This window comes from Neopelma chrysocephalum, unplaced genomic scaffold, assembly GCF_003984885.1.
Source record: "Neopelma chrysocephalum unplaced genomic scaffold, ASM398488v2 Primary Assembly neopelma1_97517, whole genome shotgun sequence".
Classification (NCBI taxonomy): domain Eukaryota; kingdom Metazoa; phylum Chordata; class Aves; order Passeriformes; family Pipridae; genus Neopelma; species Neopelma chrysocephalum.
Window position 1 is genome coordinate 1,747,757 of NW_020926159.1, and position 25,798 is coordinate 1,773,554.

Here is a 25,798-nt window from a genome sequence, read left to right on the forward strand (position 1 = left end):
CCCGGAGCAGCGTGTTTAACCAGCGGGAAACCCGCAGAGAGGGGAGAGACGTTGTCCCCTCCAAGGAGCCACGGGGCACGTTCAGGACAGACCAAGAGGAGCGTAATAAGGAAAGAATCCACGGCACAAAGATGCCAGGAGACTGCAGAGACAGGGATACACTGTTGGGCTGCAGAGGTATGAGCAGAAAGAAACTGCCCAGAGCTGGAAGGGATGCCAAGGCATTTGCTGAGATGCAGGAAACTACTGAATGGTTGCTGGATTATGTGCAAAGCTGAAGGAAAACACCTGTCTGCAGGCAAACAGTGGGCAAAGGGAAATTCATTTATAGTGTATTTCTATTAAAAATATATATAATAAAAATATGTATAAATAGATAGTAATATATCTGTATAAATATATATACAATATATATAAATCACATATAAAATATATATTATACATACACATGCATATTTATAATATGTGCCGTGCCCCATTCTGAATTTTACATTTTACACAAGTTTTTAGTTCTAGTTAATGTAGTACCAGGACCTAGCTTGAAACTTAAAAACCCTTCTGATTGCTGAAAGGGCTCATTATAGACAAGAGATCTAGGAACTTGCAGCTCAAAGCTCTAGCTGATCCAGGGACTCATCAGATGTAAATATTAGTTATAATATATAGTAGTGTTATCTATATATGTTAGTTCCATATAATGTCCCTTCCCACACATGGTGGTAATTTCATATGAATCAGAGAATCATTAAGGTTGGAAAAGTCCTCTGAGATCATTGAGTCCAACCATTAACCCAGTACTGCCAAGGTCACCACTAAACCACATCCCCAAGTGCCACATCTACACGTCTTCTAAAGACTATAATAAGAAAAACACAATTGTTATGCTTCCCAACCTACAGGTTGTATACCTTTCCATACAAAATGTCAGGTGACAAATTCGTGTCATGGCATAAAATACCATTGATTTCTTAAGAGGCATTGTTGAACTTTAATTAAAAACTATAGAGAGGTTCAAATTTAGATTTCCTTTTGACAGACAAGATTCAAAACAGCCTCATTAACACAACACTTTCATTGGTTTTCAATATGTTCATGTGTTTCATATTTCTGCATTATTTTTTGACAGAAATCAAAACACCACATAATAGGAATATTGGAGCACAAATTCTAAGTAAATGATGCATTAACACAAATACTAGAATATAAAAAAAAAATTAGCAAGGAAGTCTTCAGATGAATTGCCAGTTTTTTTCTTTTTAGCAACTTTATGTTTTTACAAACAAATCCATGAGTTTTACTCCCAGGGTTAGGTGGGGTTGCAGATATCCCACATGCACAGGACATAACCACAGGGAAGACAAATAGTAGGTTCTACAGATTCTTGAGGCCAGAGCATCACCCTCAGTTGCTGTGTTTTATTTGTTTCTAAAACCAGAACAATATGTTATTAGCCATTTGATCACAAAAATGTCATGTGGATTGAAGGAGTTTTAGAGTGAAGACTATTTTACTGGTTATGTTCTTACCAAATTTATCAGCTGAGTGTGGACAATGTCTTCCACCAGTACTGCAGTTTCATGGAGTGGCCTTCGAGCATCTCCCAGGGAAAACCTGGAAAGAAAGAGGTTTATTGCAAGGTTATGGAAATAAATTAAAAAGAAACAAAGCAACTCATCTTCAGAAAGACAAAAAGAAGAAAATATGAATAATAACAACAAGCTTAATACACCTGTATTAAGAAATGGATCTTTCAGAGTGGTGCAAGGATTATAAACCAAAGTAATATGATTAAAGGAACAGAAAAGCTGCAAGAGCGTACATTAAAGCATGTGGTGAGAGAAACTGAAAGACTGAGGAAACTGAGGAAAATCCAGTTTGCAGGAACATTTGTGTACACTCCTCATGCCCTTCATAAACAATGTTGGTAACAATGAATGACAAGAAGACTGAGGTACTCAACAACTTTTTTGCCTTGGTCTTCAATGGCAACCTCTCTTGCCACAACTCTCTAGATGATCCTTAATGTCCTTTCCAACCCAAAGCATTCTATGATTCTATGATTCCATGAGAAAAGAGTTGGTAAAGCTGTAGCATACGCACCACTAGAAATAATTCTGTATTTGCAGCCCCTGTCGCTTTCAAAATTACCAAATAACTATTTGAGAAGGTAAAATGCCAACAGATATTTTATCCCAAATCTAAAGGCTAGTGCTAAGATACAGAAGGAAAAAATTAAAGGTAAACATTTTTATACATAAGATATGAGAGGCTCTTAATGTCTACACTGCAACATGATATGACAGGAGGTCATAAAGAGATGAAAGTGTTCCTACAATACTGCAAACAAAAGGCAAAGCCACTCCAACAGATGTCATAAAGAATTGTGACAATGCATTTTTTGTAAGGTATTTCTTCCTCTTTCTACTTTTCTTCTACTTCTTTTTCTGGTATTCCTTCTCCAAGAAATGCCAGAAATTGTTCTTTACACCTGCCTTGGCTGCTGGTCACCCAGTTGAGGCTGGGACTGCTCCCTAGACCTGGGATGGGCAGTGGCCATCACAAGGGCTGCAGAAATTCTGAAGGCTTGACCTTCAATTTGTAGCACCTCTGATCCAAGGCAGAGCCTGAGCATTTCCCACACAATGCCCCAATGCTGGCTCACTGAAAATATCCTTGCATGGATATCATAATAAAAAAATGCTATTCCACTCTTACATCATTATGGTGAAAGACAACTCCGGTGCTTTTTAGTATTTCTTCAGGGTATTCTAAATATACAATGTTTTCTCTCCTCCTAAACTTGAGTTTTTAAAATACAAAAACTTGTACAGTGAAATATATTCATTGTAAATTAAAGAGCGCAGGCCAAAAATAACACTACAGATTCTTATAAAAATAGTGAAAATTTATTTATAAGCAAGATTCAAATCTTCATAGGTGACTGAATGTATCAATTATTTCCTTATGAAAGCATTCTTCTACCTTGAAATAAAGTAAAACAGTAATTTATCTATAAACAGCTCAAGAGTTCTATAGTAGAGTTCTTCTTTTTTATCTAATAAAGAAATTATACCCAATATTCTGCAAACAGCATTTGAAATTAATTTAATGGTAACAAATTTCAGCCTGACACATGTAAGAGCACAACAAGAACTACTCTGGCAGCATCTGAGCATAACCCACTGTACTACACTAGTCATAGCACGAGGAAATTACACTCTGGATTTGTTCCCTATTATTTGTCTCCCTCGTTGAGACTCTCAGCATCTTATAGAGACAGTTGTGTTGCATAACATCTTGTACAACATCTCAAAAACGGGCACAACTCAAATAATTTCTTCTCTGTTATGCAGCAGTGCACATGTACATGGATTAGAATGTCAGACACTTCCTAGAACTTATAAGCACACCACAGAAATCTATCTAGAGACTATTAAATATGTTATAAACTGCAAATACCTAGATAGTATTTGGGAAATACATATAAAACCAGAAATATTTATTACTATAGTATATTGAAATATTAAATAATATTAAAACTATCACAGATTCAAAACAAGTGCACATATAGGATAAAGCTTAAATATTTCTTTTTTTCTTTACAATAAGGTGCATATGTAAACGAAAAGGACAATTTTTATTTTTTTTTAAATCACACAGGGTATATAAAACCAAACAGAACAGTTATCACAACCATAATATACTGTTCATTCTTAATTACTGGTCTTTTAATTTTTAAAAATAATTATTCTGTCTTGTTAAGGTTTCAAATGCAAAATAAAACAACCATGCAAGAGAGTAGTAAACACCTTGTTGCCAACATCATCATCTTGAACATACATTTCTTTTGTTCAGTTTTACTCAGCATCCCACATGTACGAATTAAAGGGTTTGGGGTTTCTTTTCCAAAGACAACAAAGTGCAAGAACAAAACTCTGGTTTTGTTTTGAGGCAAGATGCTGCCCCTACATTGAGCTGTCCTCCCTGTCTGCATTCAGAAATCTCTCTCACAAGGAATTAACAGTTCCACAAATGGCAGGAGAGGCAGAAGAGATGCAAACATGGTGCAGCACATTGTTCTAAAAGTAGACAGACATCTAATATTTTTTATCCATTCTGATATAAAAGGACATCCCTTAGGACAAGGGGGAATGGCTCCAAATTGAAAGAGGGCACGTTTATAACAGGTACTAGGAAGGCATTATTCCCTGTGAAGGCATTATTCCCTGTGAGGGTGGGGAGGCCCTGGCACAGGTTGCCCAGAGAAGCTGTGGCTGCCCCATCCCTGGAAGTGTTCAAGGCCAGGTCGGATGGGGCTTGGAGCAACCTGGGATAGTGGAAGGTGTCCCTGCCCATGGAAGGGGGATGAAAGTGGATGAGCTTTAAGGTCCCTTCCAACAGAAACCATTTTGTGATTCTGTGATACACCAGAGTTGATGCTGACACATGAAGAAGGGTTAAGGTCAACTGCACAACTCGATTACAAAGAAAATCAAGTTCCAGATGCACCTATTTACTTCCTTCCTCACTTCCACTCTTTCCACCTTCCAAAGTTATTTCTATCTCAGTTTGCCTTCACTGTTTTCCCACGTAACTTCTGCCAACTTCTTTCCCACACACAGAAAACTAGATACTGGCATGGTGGTTTAAGCAGAAAGTAAAAACCACCACACCCACCCACAGCCACTTCCTTTTTCTTTGCAATGGATCTGTGACTTTTAGATACTAAAATAAAAGTAAAGCTTCTATATTCATTAATTGTATTTGTATAGCATTTGATATGTTTCTTGATTCAAACATGCTTCTAGGATAACATGTTTTAAGATCCCAAACACAAACCTTTTTTACCTCTTTGTGTTACCAGAGGTAGTAATTAGAAATGCACAAGTAGTTTATTACTTTAACTCTTTCATTTTTTTCTTCACTTTTGCATGGTACCTCTCCATAGCAGAATAAACACTAAACTAAGAGTCAGAGGGCTCAGATTTTTGCAAAGTTGCAGAATACAAAGTAGGTTAAGAACTAAAAGAAAACACTAAAAAAAAAAATCCACCACCCAAAATTTGGTGCCCTTGCTTCTGGGAAGTGAAACTGAACTTGATGCTTTAATATAAGTTATGAATTTCACTTCACATGTGCTTTGATTTTAATGGTTCATGAGAGTCTTTTAAAGAACCTTCCATTCACTAGAAGTATTAATAAGTCTTCGTATGAAACACATAAAAATTCTGTTGAAAATAAAAAGAAAGAGCTGTTCCTCCACAGGTAAATACTGAAGAGGAAATGTATCAAAATACAACATTAGCAGGGCATCAAAGCAGTAAAATGTTATGGAAGACTGTCCTGGTAATAGAACCATCTACCCATTAGACATGTCATGCAATAACAAAGCCTTCTTAGAAGATCCAATTTCAAAGGTTTGTCTGTTTTAAGGAAACATTTTTACAAGGGGGGGGATCAACTTACCCAGATTTTCACAAGAGGATTAAAATAGTAGCATGGAGAAAGAAAAGACTGCTGCAGCGCTTTTATTGTTTACTTTTAGCTTCTATTTCTAATCTATTTAAGTTCCTGTAATGATGTTTCCAGGCTCATCAAAAGGGTAAATGTCCAAGCCACTAAGTGCCTACATGAAGTATCATGGTACTATGTGTAAACACACGCTCATACTTGGCACAAGATAAGGTCTGACAGCTCCTCATGGAGCAGGGACTGACATTTGTAAGAACCTCAAAATCTTGGGCAGCTGTAGAAATAGATAAAGCACTTTTTGCTGTATTTTTCGGGGGGTTAAACACCTAAGAAAGGTTGTGGGCCAGGCACGGCCCAGGCGTGGTTCAAACACCCCAATGGAGAGCTCTCCAGGTGGCCAGACCACCAGGAGAGCAGACTGTGGAGACAGAAAGCTGCTGCAAGCTCCCGTCCTCCACAGGCTCCAAAAGCTGTCCTGGCCAGAAAGGAACTATAACCAGGGTGGCTGGGAGTGCACTGAGCTAGAATAAACAGTTCCCCTTACTGGGGCTTCTACTGCGTTCATACCATAACAAAGCTGCCCCAAATCATGCAGATTTTACCACCTTGAATAAATGTGACGAATCCAGCCTAGGGAAAGTATAAAAGCAGTGAGGGAGTCTGGTGGGAAATATGTGCTGCTTTTTTTTTTCTTTTCTAGAAATCCCTAACAATTTTCCTTCTCTGTTTCTACATGAAGGATGAAGAAGAGCCAGTGTGTGCTTAGGCAGTCAGAAGGCCAGTGGCACCTGGACTGTGTCAGCAATAGTGTGGCAGCAGGACCAGGGCAGTGACCATCCCCCTGTGCCAGGCACTGGTAAGGCCTCACCTCGAGTCCTGTGTTCACTTTTGGGCCCCTCATGACAAGGAGCGAGTCCAGAGAAGGGAAACAGAGCTTTGGAAGGGTCTGAAGCACAAGTCTGATGAAGGAGCTGGAGAAAATGAGGCCTGGGAGAGGATCTTCCCACACTCCCTGAAAGGTTGTAGCCAGGCGAGGGTTGGTGTTTTCTCCCAGGTAACAAGTGACAGGATGTGAGGAGATGGCCTCAATTTGTGCCAGGGGAGGTTTAGATTCTATATTAGGAAAAATTTTCTTCACAGAAAGTGCTGTTAAGCACTGGAACAGGCTGCTCAGGGAGTCACCATCCTGGGAGGTATTTAAAAGATGTGTAGATGTGGCACTGAGGGATATGATTTAGTGGTTGATCTGGCAGTGCTGGGTTGGTGGTTGGACTAGATGATGGCAGAGGTCTTTTCCAACCTGAATGATTCTATAGTTCTATGATCCGATCTCACACTGGGCAAGCAAATACTACTTCTGTCTCAGCACAGAGGTATTTATTTGCTGCTTTCTGCAACCAGATTGGGAACGTGGATCACAGGGATCCATGTGCCTGCAAGTGCCAGAGAGACTTGTGTGTCTCCATGTGTGAGGATTGAGGCTCTCCAGCACTGAGTGACTGAGCTTGAGGCTACTGCATTTACCACTGATCACGGTCTAAGTGTTCACCAGGTACAGAACCAGCTAATTCACTGCTACAAATCTAAAACCAGGCAAGGATCCCATAAAATCACAGAGGACAAATCAACTACTAGATATATTTGGAGTGGCTAACACCTGGGCTCACATCTCCTCAGCATTGTAAGAACACACAGTAAATTTCTTTTCTGTCAGCTGTTTGGCAGGAATGCATCTGGAATATGCAGCATATTAATTCTCAGAGATGTTTCCATATTATAAGCAAGTGTCTTTCTAAATGTATGAATTATTGGAAACCTGACAGCCAGGTGGTGATGAAGAAGATCAGTTTTACAGTATTGAGCACAAGAACATCCAGAAAATTTCCAGCAATTTGAACACCAGAAAGACAAGCACTTCAAACTGTTAAAAATCAATAAAATCAAACTTTGGAAAATCAGTAATACAATATTTTGAAGTAATTCACCTTGGTACCATAAGACATTGACTATGAAGACAAGGATAAAAATGGGGAGATCTGGTCCCTTTGATGACATAAAATTGAAAGAATACAGATTTCTTTCTGATGAGTATGGAAATGAGCCTATCACTTCATCAGACATCTCAGGGAAAATAAGCTAAGGATGGTACCTTTTTCAAAGTCTCAAAAGCTAAAGTTAGCTCTTCTCTCTACATTGTGTTTGCCATGGCTGCTGCTAAACAAATTAGGCAGAAGTAGGGACTGAAAGGAAAGGGATGACTGGTGCCAAACCAGAAAATTGATCAGACATGCACAGGAGGACACATTGTACAGAGAGAAGAAGCGGAAAGAACAAAATCCAGGAGGAAGAAACTGTCCTGAATAAAAGGATTCTTTCAACAGGGAATAGAGGGGTAAACAACAAGGTCTCAAAATAATTTCTATTTTATGTTGCTACACTGTATCAGAGAGAGATGATGTGACAGGTTGCTGTTTTGTAGACTTCACTCCTTCCTAATACTATCAGTGAACTTACTGAGACATTAACTTCAAAATTAAATAGTTTTGCTCTCTATATTGCTTAAGCTTAATGAAATAGGGACCAAATCAAAGCACTGAGTTATGTTAACTAACCAGCATCTTCTACCAGTGCTACCTGGAAAAGCACTGGAATTTATATTGCTATTTATATGTTTATCTGCTCATCAGGTAAATTCTACCAAAGCCCTTTTAAAAGAAAAGGTAATCTTAATTCCAATCAGAGTTCATAGCTAACATATTTATCTGCTTGGAATAATGAAATCAAGTATGCACAGTTTTCATACTTCACACAGAACACAGTTTTTTACCAGGACTTACTAGGAGAGATATAGAAGTCAAACTGCAAGTCGTAGCTGTGTTAGACTTCTCTTTAAAGTTTAGAAAAATTATGTTGAAGTGACAATGAAAACAAGCATTCAAAAGCTACAACAATTTTAAAACAGGTACCACTGAAGTTAAGGTTGTACACACACAGCTGCACGGACCAGGCAATTTGTATGTCCAAGTAGATTTATAGGTAGATAACTGGCTGTAATATTCAGTTAACTGGATAACAGTAATTACATTATTTTGCATATGAAGTTAATTGGTATTGACTTCAGCGTCTCTTCCAGCATTGCTTCCTCTACCAGGTCTTTTCTGCTTGTCCATCCCATCCCTTCCCATGGGATATGTCCCCAGGTAGTATTCCTGTATCTCTATAATGCTTCAAAGTGCTACTGATACCTCCTCTAACTGCTGAAGGGAGACCATGTATTTCCCTTTCTTAGACCTATACTTTGCTAGACAATTAGTCACATTTTCATATCTAATAACTGAGGGATGTATCTCATTACCCTGATGATGTGAACAGCAGTAACTCCCTGATTCCTGCTCCTATGAAGTCAAGAGAAGCTCTAGAAAGTCACTAATTACCATCTACTTATTCAGCACGTGAAGACATCCTATTGCCTTAGTATTTAAATGCTATCAGATTAACTCTTAAGAATTTGATTACTAAATTATTGACTCTTTACTAGTGAGAACAGCAAGTAAAGGAAGGAACTGAAATGTCAGATACAAAATGGGGCTTTTTCCAGTCTAAAATTAAGCCATGATGATGTCTGCAGATATTGGAAAAACACAAACAACAAGAAGAGAAACATTACATAATACCACTTAATTATTCAAAAGTACATAGCAACAAGTAAACGGATAAAATTTAGAAAAGGAACATTTAGAGCAAATTAGAAGGAAAACATCTGAAAACAAGAGCTAAAGCCCTCTGTAACCACCACAGATGGAAGAGAAGTTGCACTGCTGGAAACACAAAAAATTAAGCTTAACCAAAAACTGGGGAGGGGTCTTGTGATGTTAAACAAGTACACAAAAGGAAATCCTGATTATGTGAATTAAAATACTTATAAAAGAGAAATGACCCCAATCTATGATGGTATGTCACCTGCAACTAACAGATGGTTGTTGGAATTCCGTATTTGGAGTACGAAATGAGCTTCACTGATGCTTATAAGTATTAAAATTGGAAAACCAGGAAGAGACTTCATAATGAATAATTATTTTGAGCTTATTGAAATTTTTTAATGTGTACTTAACAGTTCCCTACAGATACTTCTCAATTATCAGGGTGGAAATCATCATCCAAAGGCATCAGTCAAGTTCACTGCTGCACTAAAACTTAAACAATGTAAGACCTTTGTAAGAGCAACTTTGTTTACCTGAAAACGGAAGTAGTTTGTCTACACCCTGAGTTTTTAAATGGTGAGGTCTGCCAGGCAGCAGGATTAACAATGCCCACCACCCTGCCAAAAGAAAAGTTCAATTCTTCTCACAAAAAGACAAACCCTGTCCTCAGTGACACCACCATAAATCAAGAATAACACAAAATCCTCAGGGATAAATTTCAGAGATGTTAAAGTCTCCCAACTCCACAGGAGGTCATTCTGTTTTGACTCAATAAAGTGTTTTAAGCATGAACCTTCTAAATCTTCTTCTTAAGCTGATCTTGAATGTTTCAATAACTTGTGGAAACAAAAAAATACCCTAAATTTTCCCTTTATAAAGGGCAACTTTTGTTAACATTTCTTTTAAAACACTATAATATATGCAGTAAGAATTTTCTATCCAATTTTTGCCTTAATAAATTCATACCCATGAAATCACTATCTGGGAGGACAGAAGGGGAAAAAAGGAAGATACCACTCTATCACTTCCATTCCATGAATCACAGACGAGGTGAGGTTGGACATGTGGAGACACCCAGTTCAATTCCCTTCACAAATAATTTCCTCAGGGCTACGTCCAGTTGGGTTTTAAGTTTTTCCAAGGATGGACACTCCACAACCTCTCTGTGCTGCCTGTTCCCACACATTTGACCACCCTCATGGTAAAAAAGTGTTTTCTTTATTTTTAAGTGGAATTTCCTGTATTTCAGTCTGTGCTCAGTGGCTTCTGTCTGGTCACTGCCCACCACAGAAGAAAGCCCAGCTCTATCAGCTTTACTCCCTCCCATCAGTATTTATAGACATTGAGAAGGTTTCCCTGATCCTTCTCTTCTCCGGGATAAGCTGTCCCAGCTCTCTCAAGCCTCTCTTGTATGAGAGATGCTCCAGTCCCTTAAGCATCTTAGTGGCCCTTCACTGCACTTGTTCCAGTACTTCCATGTTTCTCTTGCACTGGGAAGTCCAGCAATGGGTCCAGCACTCCAGAGGGGTCTGACCAGTGCTGAGCAGAGGGGAAGGATCACCTCCCTCACCTGCTGGAAGCGTCCTTCCTAATGCAGCCCAGGGTGCTGTCCCAAGAGCACATTGCTGCCACATGTCCAACCTTCCAGCTGGTCAGCCTCCAGCTGTTCAGGTGGCTGGGGTTATTCCCCTCTTGAGGCAATCCCTTGAAGGATTCCCCTTTATGGGACTTCATGAGGTTCCTGTTGGGTCACTTCTCCAACCTGGTGAGGTCCCTCCGAATGACAGCACAACCACCTGGGTCTATCAGCCACTCCCCCCAGCTCTGCACCATCAGCAAACTGCTGTGGGTGCACCTATGTCCCATCAGCCAGGTCACTAATGAAGACATTACCCAGTGCTGACCCCATGATCACCCCCTGGGATGCATCAGCAGCAACTGCCCTCCAGAGGGACTTCATGCTGCTGGTATCAACCCTGTGAACTTCAGCCCTTCAGCCAGTTTTCAGCCTGTCTCACTGTCCATTCATTTATCTCTTTCATCAGCTTGTGTAAGAGGATGTTACAGGAGACAGTGACAAAAGCCTTGCTGAAGTTGAGCATTCCCTGCTCGTCCCTCATACCCTGGTTACGTGGTTATACACACCTCATACAGTGGTTATTTCATCACAGGCAGCCATCAGATGGGTCACACGTGATTTCCCTTTCATAAATCTATGCTGACATCTCACAATCACTTCCTTATCCTTAACAGGCTCAGAAATGGTTTCCAGGATGACCTGCCCAGGGATTTATGTGAATATGACTGCCCTGTCATTCCCCGGATCCTCCTTCTTGTCTTTTTTAGAAATAGAAATGACATTTTCTTCCTTCTACTCCTCAGGAATGAACTTCCCCCAGTAGCCATGACTTCTCTTCATAAGCAATATCATACATAAAATCAAGGCAGAATCTTGTATATTATGTTATTGGAAGAATAAATATGTAAATTAAAGCCCAATTTCAAGCAGAAAGTGTTGTAAGATTATCCATACTTAAACTTTTATGACTACTGTTAAGACATGAAAAATGATTACATGTATATAAAAACACAACTTAGAAAATGCATTTGAGTAAAAGGTTTTTTAAGTATTTTTTCCTCCCCCAGGGTCAATATGCAAAACGTTGTCAATTTTGATGCAAAATGCTACAGAAGTCTACTTTCAACGAACTATTTATAGGTATATATGTTTCAGACTGAATATGGCTAAATTCCATCAAAACCCAATTTTCGAAGCTTTGCTAAAAGCTCTGCAGAATAATCTTTCTACAGATGGTTCCACTGAGCTGACTTGGTTACTCTTTGTAAACTGTGGGATGTACAAAACACACTGGCTGAGGAGGAGTGTGACTCCGTAAAATAAGTAAAAGTGAGAATTTGGACAGCTATGTCATATAGGTGCTTCTAGAAGCCCCGTTATTAATGAAAAACAATACACTTCACCCTGTGGTTTCTTTTTTTTTCTCTCTTATATTATAGTAAACACTTCCTAACTGCTGTAAATCAGCAGATTTATCCCAACACAAAGCTGTGGGCAAGACCCCTTTTCAGTGCCATTGTATACTAATCAGAATACACCAAACTCTAACAGTTAAGTGTCTTAAACATAAATTAATTTTACAAATCCTTATGACTGGCCAAGGAAGAAGATATAATTTATTCCAGTTGTATAACATAATATGTTCCATTCGCTCACTCACAAAGGGTTTCGGTTTTTCAGGAAATAAATGAGACAACTGACTCTGTCGACTGTGCAGACTGGACTAGGATCAGTCACTTCTGCTCTAGGAAAAAGTTCATCTCAACAATGTACCCAAACACAACTGGAATCTACAAAGCCAAGAGAGATGAATTCCCAGTCTGCTCTCATGAGGACAGGGCGAAAAAGTGATGAGGAGAGCAGGAAGTCAAAACATCATTTCATTGTATATATACATTGTAAGTGTTAACCAAATGTGGAAATCCCTTGCTATTTTAAATCTAGATTAAAACCACAAGACAATTTAAACTAATCCACAAGATACAAAACATAAACGAGGATGCATGTTTTATGCTAATTTTTTGAGAAATAATATTATTCTTTTTTATATTCTTCAAAACAGCAGGGCCGTTTTTCATTGTTTTAAAAATTCACATCATGATTTTATGAATGAGATCTGTGGGTGTTGAACGATGATAATTATATCCAAGTCTCAAACAACACACCTCCTTATCAGGTGGTTTTTATACATGTTTTATAACATCAGTTTTTTTGTTTTTTTACCCTTCCTGAAGTCAATGCCTGGAGAAGAGAAGCAACTTTTCCACAGTGGTTGGTGACAGAAAATCCAAGTTATCCTTCTGTGCCTCCCATTGCCAGGGGGTAACAAGTGCTCTACTGACACATCAGGCTTTGCAAATTAGATTTATTTTAATAGTAAATTAGCAAATTAAATTTAATTTTAATAGTAAACCAAAACGTCCACCCCTGCATGTAGGGAGCCTGTATTCTCATTATTCACCTTTGCAATACTTGTGTCAGAGAGGTGCTGCAGTAGCACTGTAATAATGGGGAGAAATGGAAAAAGGTGTCAAAAAACATGGCCTAGTTCAAAAATACGGAAATACTTGAGACCAAAAGGGCCTTACAAATGCCAGCATTTCTCATGAACACTGTAAAATCTAACTATGAAATTAATATTTGCAGCATTTCTAGACCTGATTTATAAAAATTTATTATATATATATTGACAAAACTGCTGTGAAATACTTAATGTGACTTCTGGATCATCAGTGGTTCAGAGATCACAGCTTGGAAATCTGTGCTCTAAACTAAAATGAACAACTTTGGGGCAAGGCAGTTCACGCCTTCTACAAGTAACACAGCACCACAACTCCCCAGTCACCAAAACTCAAACCCACTGTGAGCTGGGACAGTGGTTACTCTGTGTTATCACTGAACCTGTGAGTGAAAAATAGAAACTATTTCTCCACTAGGCACAGATAAAATACATCCACTAGACAAAAAGTTACAAAAGAAATTAAAATACAGAATAGTTCTTTCAAATACTTGGTTTTAATTTAGATTTAACTTCAGGAAGGACTGAACTCACCAATACTCTCACTTTTTCTGGGAGTAAAATTCTACTGTAAGATATATCAATTTCAGTGCTTTAAAAATGTATTTTATTTCAGAACTCAAACTATGCAACCTTCTCCCTAGAGTAAGAAACTGGAAGTTCTCTGATAAAATCTTTTCTGGAAAGTCAGGGCAATTACATATCAATGGTGTGCTCCTTTTCCTGCTTTCAAATGGATTACTTAGATGTTTTAAAATGTTATAACCCACAATAATCTGTTCCAGGCACCAACGAGAAGGAAGAAAAAAATTACAGAAGTCAAGATGTCGCCTGGAAGCACTTTATGGCAAACATTATAAAGATAACACAGAGCAGAGAAGCTCTGGTTCAATCCATTATAAATACCCCATTCTTCTTAAAATCACAAAAATGTATTTATAGTAAAGAACTCTCACAGCCTTTTTCCTCCAAAGACTTCATTTAAGTACAATTTGGCAGAATTTCTGGAACAAGAAAAGAAGAGTTTTATAAAATATTGATGTTTTACAGTCACCCTAGTCTTGATCTACTTGCTACAAAAACAAAAGCAAGGACTTTGGGAGATGACCACATCCGTGTCTACTAATTACACTCTAGTTTTTTATTTTGTCCGAAATGTGCTGTCTAGCAGCTAAACTGAGCATGGATGCTAAACCATCACTTAGACAATTAATGTCTCATTAAAAATACGAGCTATTTTTCTCATTTTATTACTGACACGATATATATTTTTAACTAAATATATGGGATATAAAAAACCAAACCAAAACCAAAAAAACACAAACAAACAAACAAAAAGCCCAAAGGGGAATACTGACAAGAGATATTCCTATTTACACAATCTACAGATCAAACCCCTGTTTCCCCATATGTCCAAAGGACAGTGTAGATGGTTGCCCTCTCTGTTTTCACCCCAGGTCCCTCCCATGACTTCAGGAAGGGGACAAACACAGAAGCAATAGGCTACACTGATCCCCTTGTGCACTAGAATTATTAAATAATCACTCTGAGTTCAGAGATGATCAAAAGGAAACAAGAAACAGCTTTCTTACGTTTCTCAAAATGAATTGTTTTCTTTTTCCCAATGATAAGTGGCTCAGTGGAGAGCAGGAAAGAGAATATGTGAATATCTGGACTTTAGAGAGATTTTTTTCACAAGCAAAGTAGCATAAGCACTTCAAGATCCTCATTCGAAAATTAAATTTTCGAAAGCATGAAAAATACTACATTTACAAAGGAAAGAAGCAAAATTGCAAGGACCAAATATACACTGTCAGTTTAAATATAATATATTAAGAACACCAAAAAGAAGGATCTGAAGTTACAGGGCAGGACATCCAACCTGTGAGTCAAGAATAAAAGACAAAAAAGGGGGACAAGTCTCACTCTCATAGGGCTTGAGAGAACTTCACAGGAAGGAAATGCTTGGTTACCTATTTCATTTTATTGATGACAGTTCAAAAAGGGTCAATGTAAAGAATAATGTGTTATTCATTCAAATTTGCCTTTTAAAAAAAATTGTCTTTTCTGACCTTTCTCAATTAAAAAAAAAGACAAATTCGAGTTGTGCTCATTCAGGCAAAATGTGCATGACTTGGTATTTAATGACAAGCATTTAAATTTGAATAACTGACAATCTGGAGAGAATTCACTATAAAATTATAGATTGAATTAGTATTAATATATGAATTAATAATTAAAAAATTTCAGACTGCTCAAGTAGGGGCAAAATCAGCAATCAAATATAAGCATTTAAAAAGTTGGAGATTTTTTGTTTGTTTGTTTTATTTTTAATACACAGTCCACCCAGTGTTATGTCCAGTACGTGAGTCAACAAAGGAAATCATTATCATGGATACTGTACTTTGATTTTTTATCTGTATCTGCAGAACACAATATGAAATTATATCAGGTAAAATCCTAACTCCCCTATTTATCAAGGGAGATAAGCCAGGTAAAATGAAAAAAGGCACACAAGTACAAAAGTCATTCCAATGAAGACTTCTAATTACTTACTGCACATTTCTGTGATTGCAGAATAAAAAAATTTTTGAAAAAATTAAGTACATGAACAGCATCTTAAACAAAACCCTCAGATGCTCAGTGTCAAACAGTTTTTAAAAAGAACCAAACTTCCAAAGCAAGAATTAATCTCTACAGACAAAAGTGAGGGCTGACATGCTTAGGGGAATGACATCCAGCATCCCATCTTCCCCCTTCTCTTCCTCCTTAGGAGCCAAGGGAGCAATAGCTGGACTTGTGGAGAGACCAAATTCCCCAAGAAAAGCTGTGGTTTCACTGAATCACACACTACAGAGGCAAAAGCAAATGTAATTTTTGGTATCAGAATGATCTGTTACAGAAGAATAATTAATGTCTCCCCTCATGCTGCAGTTACTGAGCACTTCTCATTTCCTTCCTTTTAGTTTCAGAGTCAGAGAGGAAAAGAGCGAGAGCCACATTCCAGGGCACCCCAGGTGCCATGGAAGGGGCAGCCACAAAACACTGAGTTATTCCTTTTTTTTTTTTTTTCCTTTAAAACACCCTGACTGTGCTTCTATATCCAGGCACAGTCATCGCTTCTTCGAGCTGCAGCTTGGCCTCTTTCACCAGACAAGGGATGGTGCTCGTGGCTGAGATTTGTGTGGTCTATGGTGAGCTCTGCTTCCTGGAAAATGTGTGGCACCATCCAGAGTTTATTTAGAGCCCAAGTCTCCCAGGCACACTATGTAAGTTTATTGTTTATCGCTTGCTGGGGAAGTTCTTCTGAGGTCAAGGTAAAAAGCAGGAGGTGATATTTGATATAAATGTTCCAGTGCACATTATGAGGTTCATGGTTGCAGTGGCCCCCGGAGCACTTTGCTGGTGGTCTGTGGAGATCTGGCCGGTGCTGGAAGGTGCTGGCTTTCCTTGTTTCCAGCTGCTATATCATATTGGATGTATTTTTAGCCTCACTTCATGTTTTCCTAATATTCCTTTTCCATGTAAGCAATTAGTGTGGTTACCAGGGATGGCAACAGAAGTGATATTCAGCTGCCAGGGGGAGAAGAAGGTGGTCCTTCAGCCGGGCAGGGGAGGAGATGCACAGGACAATCTCCTTCTTAGGAGGTGGGAGGGAACCCACCCAAGAGCCACAGTATCAGCACCTCAATTTCTCCATTCACTAAAATGAACAACTTAATTTTGTTTTCCTCAGAAAATTCTGCTGACAAGTTCTTTGTTATCAATGAGGAGGAAGGAACAAACAGCAAGTTGCACTTTTTCAGCCTTCTGCTACGAAGTAAATGCAGAAAGGAAAAAGTCCCCATGAGGTTGCAATCACTGATTAAGCTTACAAAAAAGACCTAACCAAGGTATAAATGGGATTTAAAAAAATGTGAAATTTCTGGTCTTGATTTTTGTGAGTTTACATTTTTTAAAAAATCTTAGCTTCATACTGCACCTGAAGTTTACTAGGTACAGTAGAAATGTCTGTAGAGTTAGCTCACCAATCTAAAAAGAGAAAAAAGACTTCCAAAAACCCTTTGGCCTTGACCCAGCAGGATTTTTCTATTTTACCTTTTTTTTTTTTAAAAAAAAAACAACAATTTTCTAGTATTTAAATGAATTTCCCAGTTAGCCTCCACTGCCTTAATTCTATTTACTTACTTTCATCTTGCCTTTGACTAATCAAAAGAGACTCATCAAATCAATTGGAGACAAATATTATTTTTTAAAAATATTAAATGGTGAACATTTGCTGAACAAAGAAAGGTCTCTTTTTATACTTCTAAAATTTTTATTTTTATTTAATTATCCATGAAATTACACTAACTTCAATTTGCTTATGAAGGTATAGCTGAGAGCAGTCCAGCCCCTAACCATGCAAACATGCTTTACATTACCTTTAAGGAAAAATACACTGAATATTTCAGAAGTTACAAATTAAAGTATTCAGCTTCTGAACTGAGCTAACTTACAACGATGCTGATGTACGAGCGAGTCTTATTTAGGAACACAGTCCCTGGAGATGGGGATTTGATGTATTAAAGAGAGTCCTTGCCTCCCTCTGAAATGCAGCAGAGTTCAGGCTCCTGATGTCTCCCTCCTCCTCCGAGAGAGGGGTATTTTTTACAATTCTCAGGAGCTTTTGCCTGATGCCTGGAAAACACCAAATCCCTTATTGGCTTTAGCTGTCTGTAAGATTTCAGTAGAGCAGTCTCGCTGAATCTCTTTCCAAGACTTTGCAACTGAGGGCCTTCCTAAACCTCAGCTTAGGAAGGATTTACAGAGACTAAATTTGCTCATCAGTGGCTGACAGAGAAAAACACAAAATTGCATAAAGTTGGATGGAAAAATCACTTCCATGTATGAGGGTTTTCCTCCCTTTTCTTCCCCAGAAGCTTAATCATCATCTAATGGTTGCTGTTCTTCCATCACTTTGACAGGGAGCAGACTGTAATGCTTAAAAATTAAGCAACAAAAATAATAAGATGGGGTGTTTTTTCTTTCTTTTCAAAATAACCCCACTGACTTGTATATGTATATCCTGACTAGTAGGAACTTTTTCTGGCATCTCTCCATATACTTATAGAAAAGTAAAGAGTATAAACACGGTTTTAGAACTACAAGAACATTTTTCTCCCTTTTTTTCCCCTCTCCTTTCCCATAAAGGCATTATCTACAAAGGTAGGTATGGAATAACACTCATCTTGAAACCCCAGCCCATCAAGATGGAAGGAAATGCAAACTGCATGGAAAGCTGTTTTCAGGGACATACTGTGCAACCATGAGCCTGCTTTGTACTTTCAGGAAATTCTCATGAGTTTTCTTAATGAAAAAAAAAAAAGAAAAAGACTAAAAAAAGATTTGCTGTAAATATCTCACGAGCAATGACAAAGTACCTTATAAAATATAACTATTCATGAACAGTCTAGCCCCTGGAATTAAAACACTGACACTTTCTATTAAAAGGTGCTTAGTCACAGTTCACTAAGTATTTACAACGAATCATTTATTCTCTAATTTCATTGACTTTTCTGTCGTTAGCAAAAGTCAGGAAAACTTCCTGCATGTGTGTGAATGGCTTCTGTATGTAAACCACAGCTTGCAAAGTCAATTTTATGGAGGCTGAAAGATTTTCACGTTGTACAAGTAGGTCCTCCTCTTGTGTAAAAAACTATTTGCTTAAACTTCAAATGGATGCAAGCATTCAAATGAATTGGAACCACAAAGCACAAGAGTAAATGAACATCATACCTTAGGGGGTAAAAGAGAAAACAGAAAGACACAGTTCTCCAAGTTCACCAGCTCCTGATTTCTATCAGTAAGTTTTCAAGCCAAATCCTGGCATCCTTTCTCTGTCTTTCTCTCTAAACTCAGCCACATCTACACATCTAGGTCTTTTAAATCCCCCCAAGGATGGTGAACCGATCACTTCCATGGGCAGCCTGTTCCAATGCTTGACAACCCTTTCCGTGAAGAAATGTTTCCTAATATCCACTCTAAACCTCCCCTTGTGCAACTTGAGGCTGTTTCCTCTTGTCCTATCATTTGTTGGGAGAAGAGGTCAATTTGCACCTGGTTACACTCTCCTTTCAGGGAGTTGTAGAAAGCAATAAAGTCCCCCCCTGGACCTCCTTTTCTCCAGGCTGAGCTCCTCCAGCTCCCTCAGCTGCTCCTCATCAGATTTGTGCTCCAGACCCTTTCCCATCTCCATTGCCCTTCTCTGCACTCGCTCCAGCACCTCAGTGTCTTTCTGGTATTGAGGGGCCCAAAACTGAACCCAGGACACAAGGTGAGGCCTCACCAGTGCCCAACACAGGGGACAGGCACTGCCCTTCTCCTGCTGCCACACTATTGCTGACACAGGCCAGGTGCCATTGGCCTTCTTGGCCACCTGGGCACACGCTGGCTCATGTTCAGCCACTGCCAACCAGCACCCCCAGGTCCATGTCAGCTGGGCAGCTTTCCAGCCACTCTGTCCCCAGCTCTAGCACAGCAGGGGGTTGTTGTGATTTAAGTGCAGGACTCAGCACTTGGCCTTATTGAACCTCACACAATTTGCCTTGGCCCAATAGTCCAGAGTATCCAGATCGCTCTGCAGAGGCTTCCTGCCCTCCTGCAGATCAACACTCCCACCCAACTTGATGTTGTCTGCAAACTTGCCAAGGGTGCACTTGATCTCCTTGCCCAGATTATTGATAATACTGAAACTCTTTCTCTGAAACAAAAAAACCCCTGCACCATAAATTTGCGGCCTTCATACTTTACCTTCCCCTTTTTCTGGTAACGCTGATAAGAAAGAAAGACCAGAAACTTTTCCTGAAAATTGGGCACACCTCTAACTGCTAAAGGGAGAAGTTTCACAGAAAGTGGGTCAACTCATAGTCACAAGTGTCATTTTTTGAGCTCTGCTTCATAAAGACTCATTCATCTGTGACCACAAAGGTTAGGCTGATGAAGAACCCACCACTGCTTCTCTATGTTGAACTACTCCACTACCTCACTGGTAAAAATATGTTTTGGTTTTAGTATTAATTTACCTCACTCCAGTTTCCAGTCAGTATCTAACCTGCTTGTGGGACTCAATGCTCTGAAAATCATCAAGAGATTCAGTCAGTACAGCCCCTGGAATACAGAAAGCTACTCAGCTGACCAAATGTAGGGTCAATGTCATGGCGATATGACCAGATCTTTAGGCTGCACAAACTCCAAAAGGATTTTAGATTTTTACAGTGTGTGAATTGGATGCTGGTTTTGAACCCTTTCTCTTTCAGATTACAGACCTTAACTTTCAACATTACCAGTGACCAAGCACCTTCTAACATTTTATTTCATAAAGTACGCAGACACTATGTATGATTTGGAATCGTTCCTGCCACTGTTTTCACAATACCCCTCTTTTCCCAAAAGCCAGACAGGAATATTTAGATTAAAACATAAACAGTTCACATGAGGCCACGCATCAAACAATCAAGATCTGCTCCTGTCCCTCCACTACCTTTGATTCAAAATAAATCTCATGTAATTAGTCCGATAGTTATACTTTGAGCTAATATATGTGACAAAAACTAAGAGCATATTAAAACACTAAATACTTCAAGGATATTTCAAATAACATGACCTCATTAATGCTAGAGATTTTTAAGCATTTGCATTTTGGAAGCCATTTTAACCAATAAGAATGACAAACATTGCATAATGCATGATGAATACACAAGAAGTCACACAGAAGATGTCACTAACACTGATCTTCTAGTGTTCACTGATGAAAAATAATACACTTAACATACCACAGCTGTCTACAACCAGTAAGAGCTGGATGGTATCTTTTAGGTTTCTTACATGTTTTAGATTCCAAAATGACTCTGGATGTTACTTTTACTTATCAAGGTATCATCACAAACTGCAAAGGCAAGTGGTAAATAATGCTTCTGAAAATACAAAGCCCTTTGTTTTAAACCACTGATAAACAACTTATCTTGAAAAAGAATCAGGTAGCATTGACTGACATAAAATATGTGTTGTCATTTTATTTTTGAGTTACCCAAGCTTGAAACAACACATCCTACCTTATCCCCAGTTTTATGAAAATAATGTTCTCATCATTTCTTCCAAATCCATAAGCACAGTGAGTGAAACATTTTGTCTTTACTGCCCCTATATATGATTTTTATTCTGAATTTTTTTTTTAATACAATAAGCAGAGGTACTTTGTTTGGGAAAACACCATGTAGGAAATATGGTTATGAGTTCAAATGCCTTTTCACCAACTAAAAAATCACAAGAATTGCTGGTGAGACTGATTAATGTGCAAGCACAATTAACATACAATCACATCCCTATATTTCTACCATATTCTTATATTCCAATTAATGGAAAAACCACACAGGTAAAGCCCAAGATAAGACTGGCATGGATTATCATGTTGAATGTGGGGGCCATGAAATAACAGCTATTCTAAACAGTGACAGTACCCCTTAAGTAGCCACTTCATATACAACTGATCTTAGACCTTGCAGTCTAAAATGGAGGAGTTTCTACAACTCAAAAAATAGACTAAGTTTGAAAAATATGCCAATTTGTGTTTTAAAGAATATGACCTCCACTATAATTTCAGTCCATGCAAACCTAAGTCAAGAGATACTGAAAAATGCATTAACTTGCTGTGGTCATACCTCGATGTCAGATGTTTGTATGCTACCTGGAGAAACTGGAATAGCAGCATTAACACAGACTTGAAAATGTAGAATCACAAGAATTATCTTAAACACATTGCTAAAGATACACTTTACCAAACTGAATACAGAGGAGCAAAAAAAATTGTCTCAATTATTGAAGTTTTGTAACTACTGTTGTGGTTTCTTGTGCTTATCAGAAGCAAGGCAGCATGAGCTCCACATATCCCACAGACCTTTTCAACAACCAAAACCAAATCAGGTTAGATGAGGATACAAAGGGGACTATTTAGTTCCTCTCTTGACTTGGTTTTCATCCAGCTGGTACACTCCAAAGGCCTTTAATCTCTTAACTGCTGTTTCATTAGCATCTCTACAGAGATCCAGAGTGTTTAGCATATCTGGGAGGCTTTCATGTGCTACAAGTTGAAAAGCTTCATAGGAGAAACCAACAAGCCCCAACAAAGTAAGCCCTGGCACAAAATACTCTATCATTTTAAGTTTATAACATATGAGCACCTTGTTCCCATGCCTGGTACTGCAAAATGTTGTAAAAGAACCTTCCTAACTTGTAGACCAAAGCCATAAAGAATAGATGTTCAAAACAGAGTGTAAATGTCTATAATCACTTCACCAGAGGAAACACACTGACAACCCACAGGCCTGAGCTCTGCTGGAGTACCAGGGAGGGACAGGCACTGTCAGAAAGCTCTGCAGCAAATATGATGCAGGGGAGATGTTAAAGTTCTTGTGAATCCTCTTTTAAAGTCCCCAGTGAAAAACACACTAATATGCCCTGAAGACCATTTGTGTGTGTGATTCTGCTTGGTCCTTACTCAGCACAGGAAGCTCCCCTTGCCCCTTTCAGCTTTCTGAAGACTCCCAAGATTATTCAAAAAGTTTATTTTGCTTTACAAAATAACATTTCCAAAGGAAAACCCACGTGGTGTCAAACATATTCATCTGCAGAGTTTTTGTTGCTAAACTGAGTTTTAACACGATTTTCAGGTAATGATATCACTGGGGGCAAGAGAACAGAGTCTGTGCTGCACTCTCAGGAAATGCAGGAGAAAATTTGTAGTTTGGAAAAGGAAGTGGGAAGCGCCACTGGGAAGTCCTTTGTGTGCCAGCCAGAGCTACAGGTTGCAATCCTGTCACCAGAATACCCCCTCGCAATGCTGGGACTGGGACATCATTCTCAGAAGGCAATCAATCAGTCCTCGCATTGCCTCTTTAATAGAAGCATTAAAGGATGCAACTTTTCAAATATCAGCTCTCGGGAGAAGAAAAACTCATCTTTTTCTTTTATTTTCCTTTTCCTTTCATATTTCAGCCCTCTTTGCTTTTCACTTTAAACAATGTTCAGAAACATAACTGTTTTCATAAGCATCTAGTCCACAAAAACCAATTACATGGCATATGGTGGAAAAAAAAACAAACATGAAAATGCCACTACAAACACTTGAAAACTTTTTATGATCATTAAGAGGATTACCTCCTGAACAGGACAAAGTACAGCCTTTCTTTATTGCATTTAAGTTCTTTCACTCCAAGACACTTAAGAGTAACCACTCAGGAATAGAGTAATCAGAATAGAACTGCCATCGAATATGAAAACGCTGGAATGGCAAATGACGAGATCCCTGCTAAAAGTTTTGCCCTATATTGTCTGTACTCTGGAAAAAGAAAAAAGATTAAAATTTTAGGCAAAGCTGTTGGAAGATGCTGAAGAAGTACATTCTAGTTGTAATAGTTACTACCGAATAATGGTTAACGAGAGATTCTTGGGAGACAACTACCTCATGAGAAAGGAAAGAACAAGTAAGTTCATACTCATAAGACAAAACCTTATGAAAGACCTTTAGAAATGCCTCAAACCAAGACTTTATGCTTTCCTTCACAAGCAGGGCGCCCTGCAGAAAGACTTTTGACAAATTGGAGGACTGGGCAATCACCAACCACAGGAAGTTCAACAGGGGGAAGTGCTGGATTCTGCACCTGGGATGGGGCAACCCTGGATGTTTGTACAGACTGGGAATGAGATGCTGGAAAGCAGTGCTGGGAAAGACACCTGGGAGTCCTGGTTGATGGCAAGTCGGATATGAGTCAGCAGTGCTCTGGCAGCCAGAAGGGCCAACCGTGTCCTGGAGGGCACCAGATCCAGCATTGCCAGCCGGCTGAGGGAGGGGATTGTCCTGCTCTGCTCTGACCTGGCACAGCCTCACCTGGAATATTGTGGCAGTTTTGGGCACCACAACGTAAGGAAGATATTGAGCCGCTAGAGACTGTCCAGAGGAGGGCAACGAAGACGGTGAAGGGCCTTGAGGGGAAGCCGTATGAGGAGCAGCTGAGGGCACTTGGTCTGTTCAGCTGGAGGAGACTGAGGGGAGACCTCACTGCATTTACAACTTCCTCGTGAGGGGAAGAGGAGGGGCAGGCACTGATCTCTTCTCTGTGGTGATCTGTGGTGATCAGAAGGAATGGCCTGAAGTTGTGTCAGGGGAGGTTTAGGTTGGACATTAGGAAAACATTCTCCCCCCAGAGGGTGGTTGGGCATTGAACAGGTTCCCCAGGGCAGTGGTCACAGCACCAAGGCTGCCAGAGCTCAAGAAGAATTTGGATGATACTCTCAGGCACATGGTGTGACTCTTGGGGATGGTCCCGTGCAGGGCCAGGAGTTGGACTCGATGATCTTTGTGGGTCCCTTCCCACTCAGCATATTCTGTGATTCTGTGAATTTACTTCTGGCCTGTAACATCACCGACACAGAGCCTGACAACGTTAGGCTGTCATGTCACAAGAGGACAAGCCCCAGAGATCACCCATCCAAAATGTGTGCAAGATCACAGGGTGACCACAGGCAGCCCCAACCCCTGTCCATTTTGCATACCCTGCCTGCTTCCCCTTGGCTCTGGATGTGGCTGGTCCAAGGAAACCCACATCCTAAGCCGCAGGCTGGCAGGCACCTGGGCTAACTCTTCACACAGCATGACAAAGGGTGTTAAATTTACCAATGTCAGGTGGATGAACTCAAAATTTGGATAGTGTTTTTAAATAACAAAATTACTACCTCCTTCCTGACATTTCCTGCAACAATGGCAATGCAAAAGAATGAGCGGCTCTTTCCTGAACCCTCACCATCAAATTTGAAAAAGGCAACTTTCAAGGGGGTAGGGGAAGAGTTTTGCCTACTCTGCTTCAGCAGTGATTTAATGAAGACAAATGACCATGCCATGATGTCACCTCTCAATACACTACATGTTCTTAAGGCTCAATGACACTCTCGAGCAAGTCCAGAGGAGGCCATGAAGATGATTAGAGGGATGGAATCCCTCTCCTATTAGGAAAGGCTGAGAGAGTTTAGGGTTATTCAGCCTGGAGAAGGCTCCAGGATGATCTTAGAGCCCCTAAGGGGGCTCCAAGAAAGCTGGTGAAGGACTTAGGACAAAGGCCTGGAGTGACAGGACAAGGGAGAGTGGCTTCAAACTGACAGAAGGCTTAGATTAGATATTAGGAAGAAATTCTTCCCCTTGAGGGCAGTGAGGCTCTGGCACAGGTTGCCCAGAGAAGCTGTGGCTGCCCCATCCCTGGAAGTGTTCAAGGTCAGATTGGATGGGGCTCTGAGCAACCTGGGATAGTGGAAGGTGTCCCTGCCCATGGCAGGGAAGTTGGAACAAGATGATCTCTTACTCTCTTCATGCAACTCTGCTCACAGAGCTGGGGGACAAGACGGCTATGAGTGTGCATGTATGATAAAAGGATATTTAAAAGAGGAAATACCAATGACATCTCCTTCCATCCATCAACAAAAGTTACTACTAGGACCACT

General features: G+C 39.5%; 1 protein-coding gene across 11 annotated transcripts in view; it reads right to left on the minus strand.

The window, feature by feature from the left end:
• Positions 1–25,798, minus strand: part of SUPT3H (SPT3 homolog, SAGA and STAGA complex component) — a 308,865-nt gene that overhangs the window by 174,286 nt on the left and 108,781 nt on the right. For 10 of the 11 annotated variants that reach the window (XR_003532413.1, XR_003532412.1, XR_003532411.1 and 7 more), the window contains exon 3: positions 1,527–1,611. Coding sequence is in view for 7 of the 11 variants with exons in the window: in XM_027672664.1 (XP_027528465.1) it covers positions 1,527–1,611 (85 nt within the window). In the remaining 4 variants the exon portion in view is untranslated. Of the gene's footprint in view, positions 1–1,526; positions 1,612–6,340; positions 6,360–25,798 lie in introns of those variants that run through there. The other variant, XM_027672669.1, reaches the window with a different exon arrangement.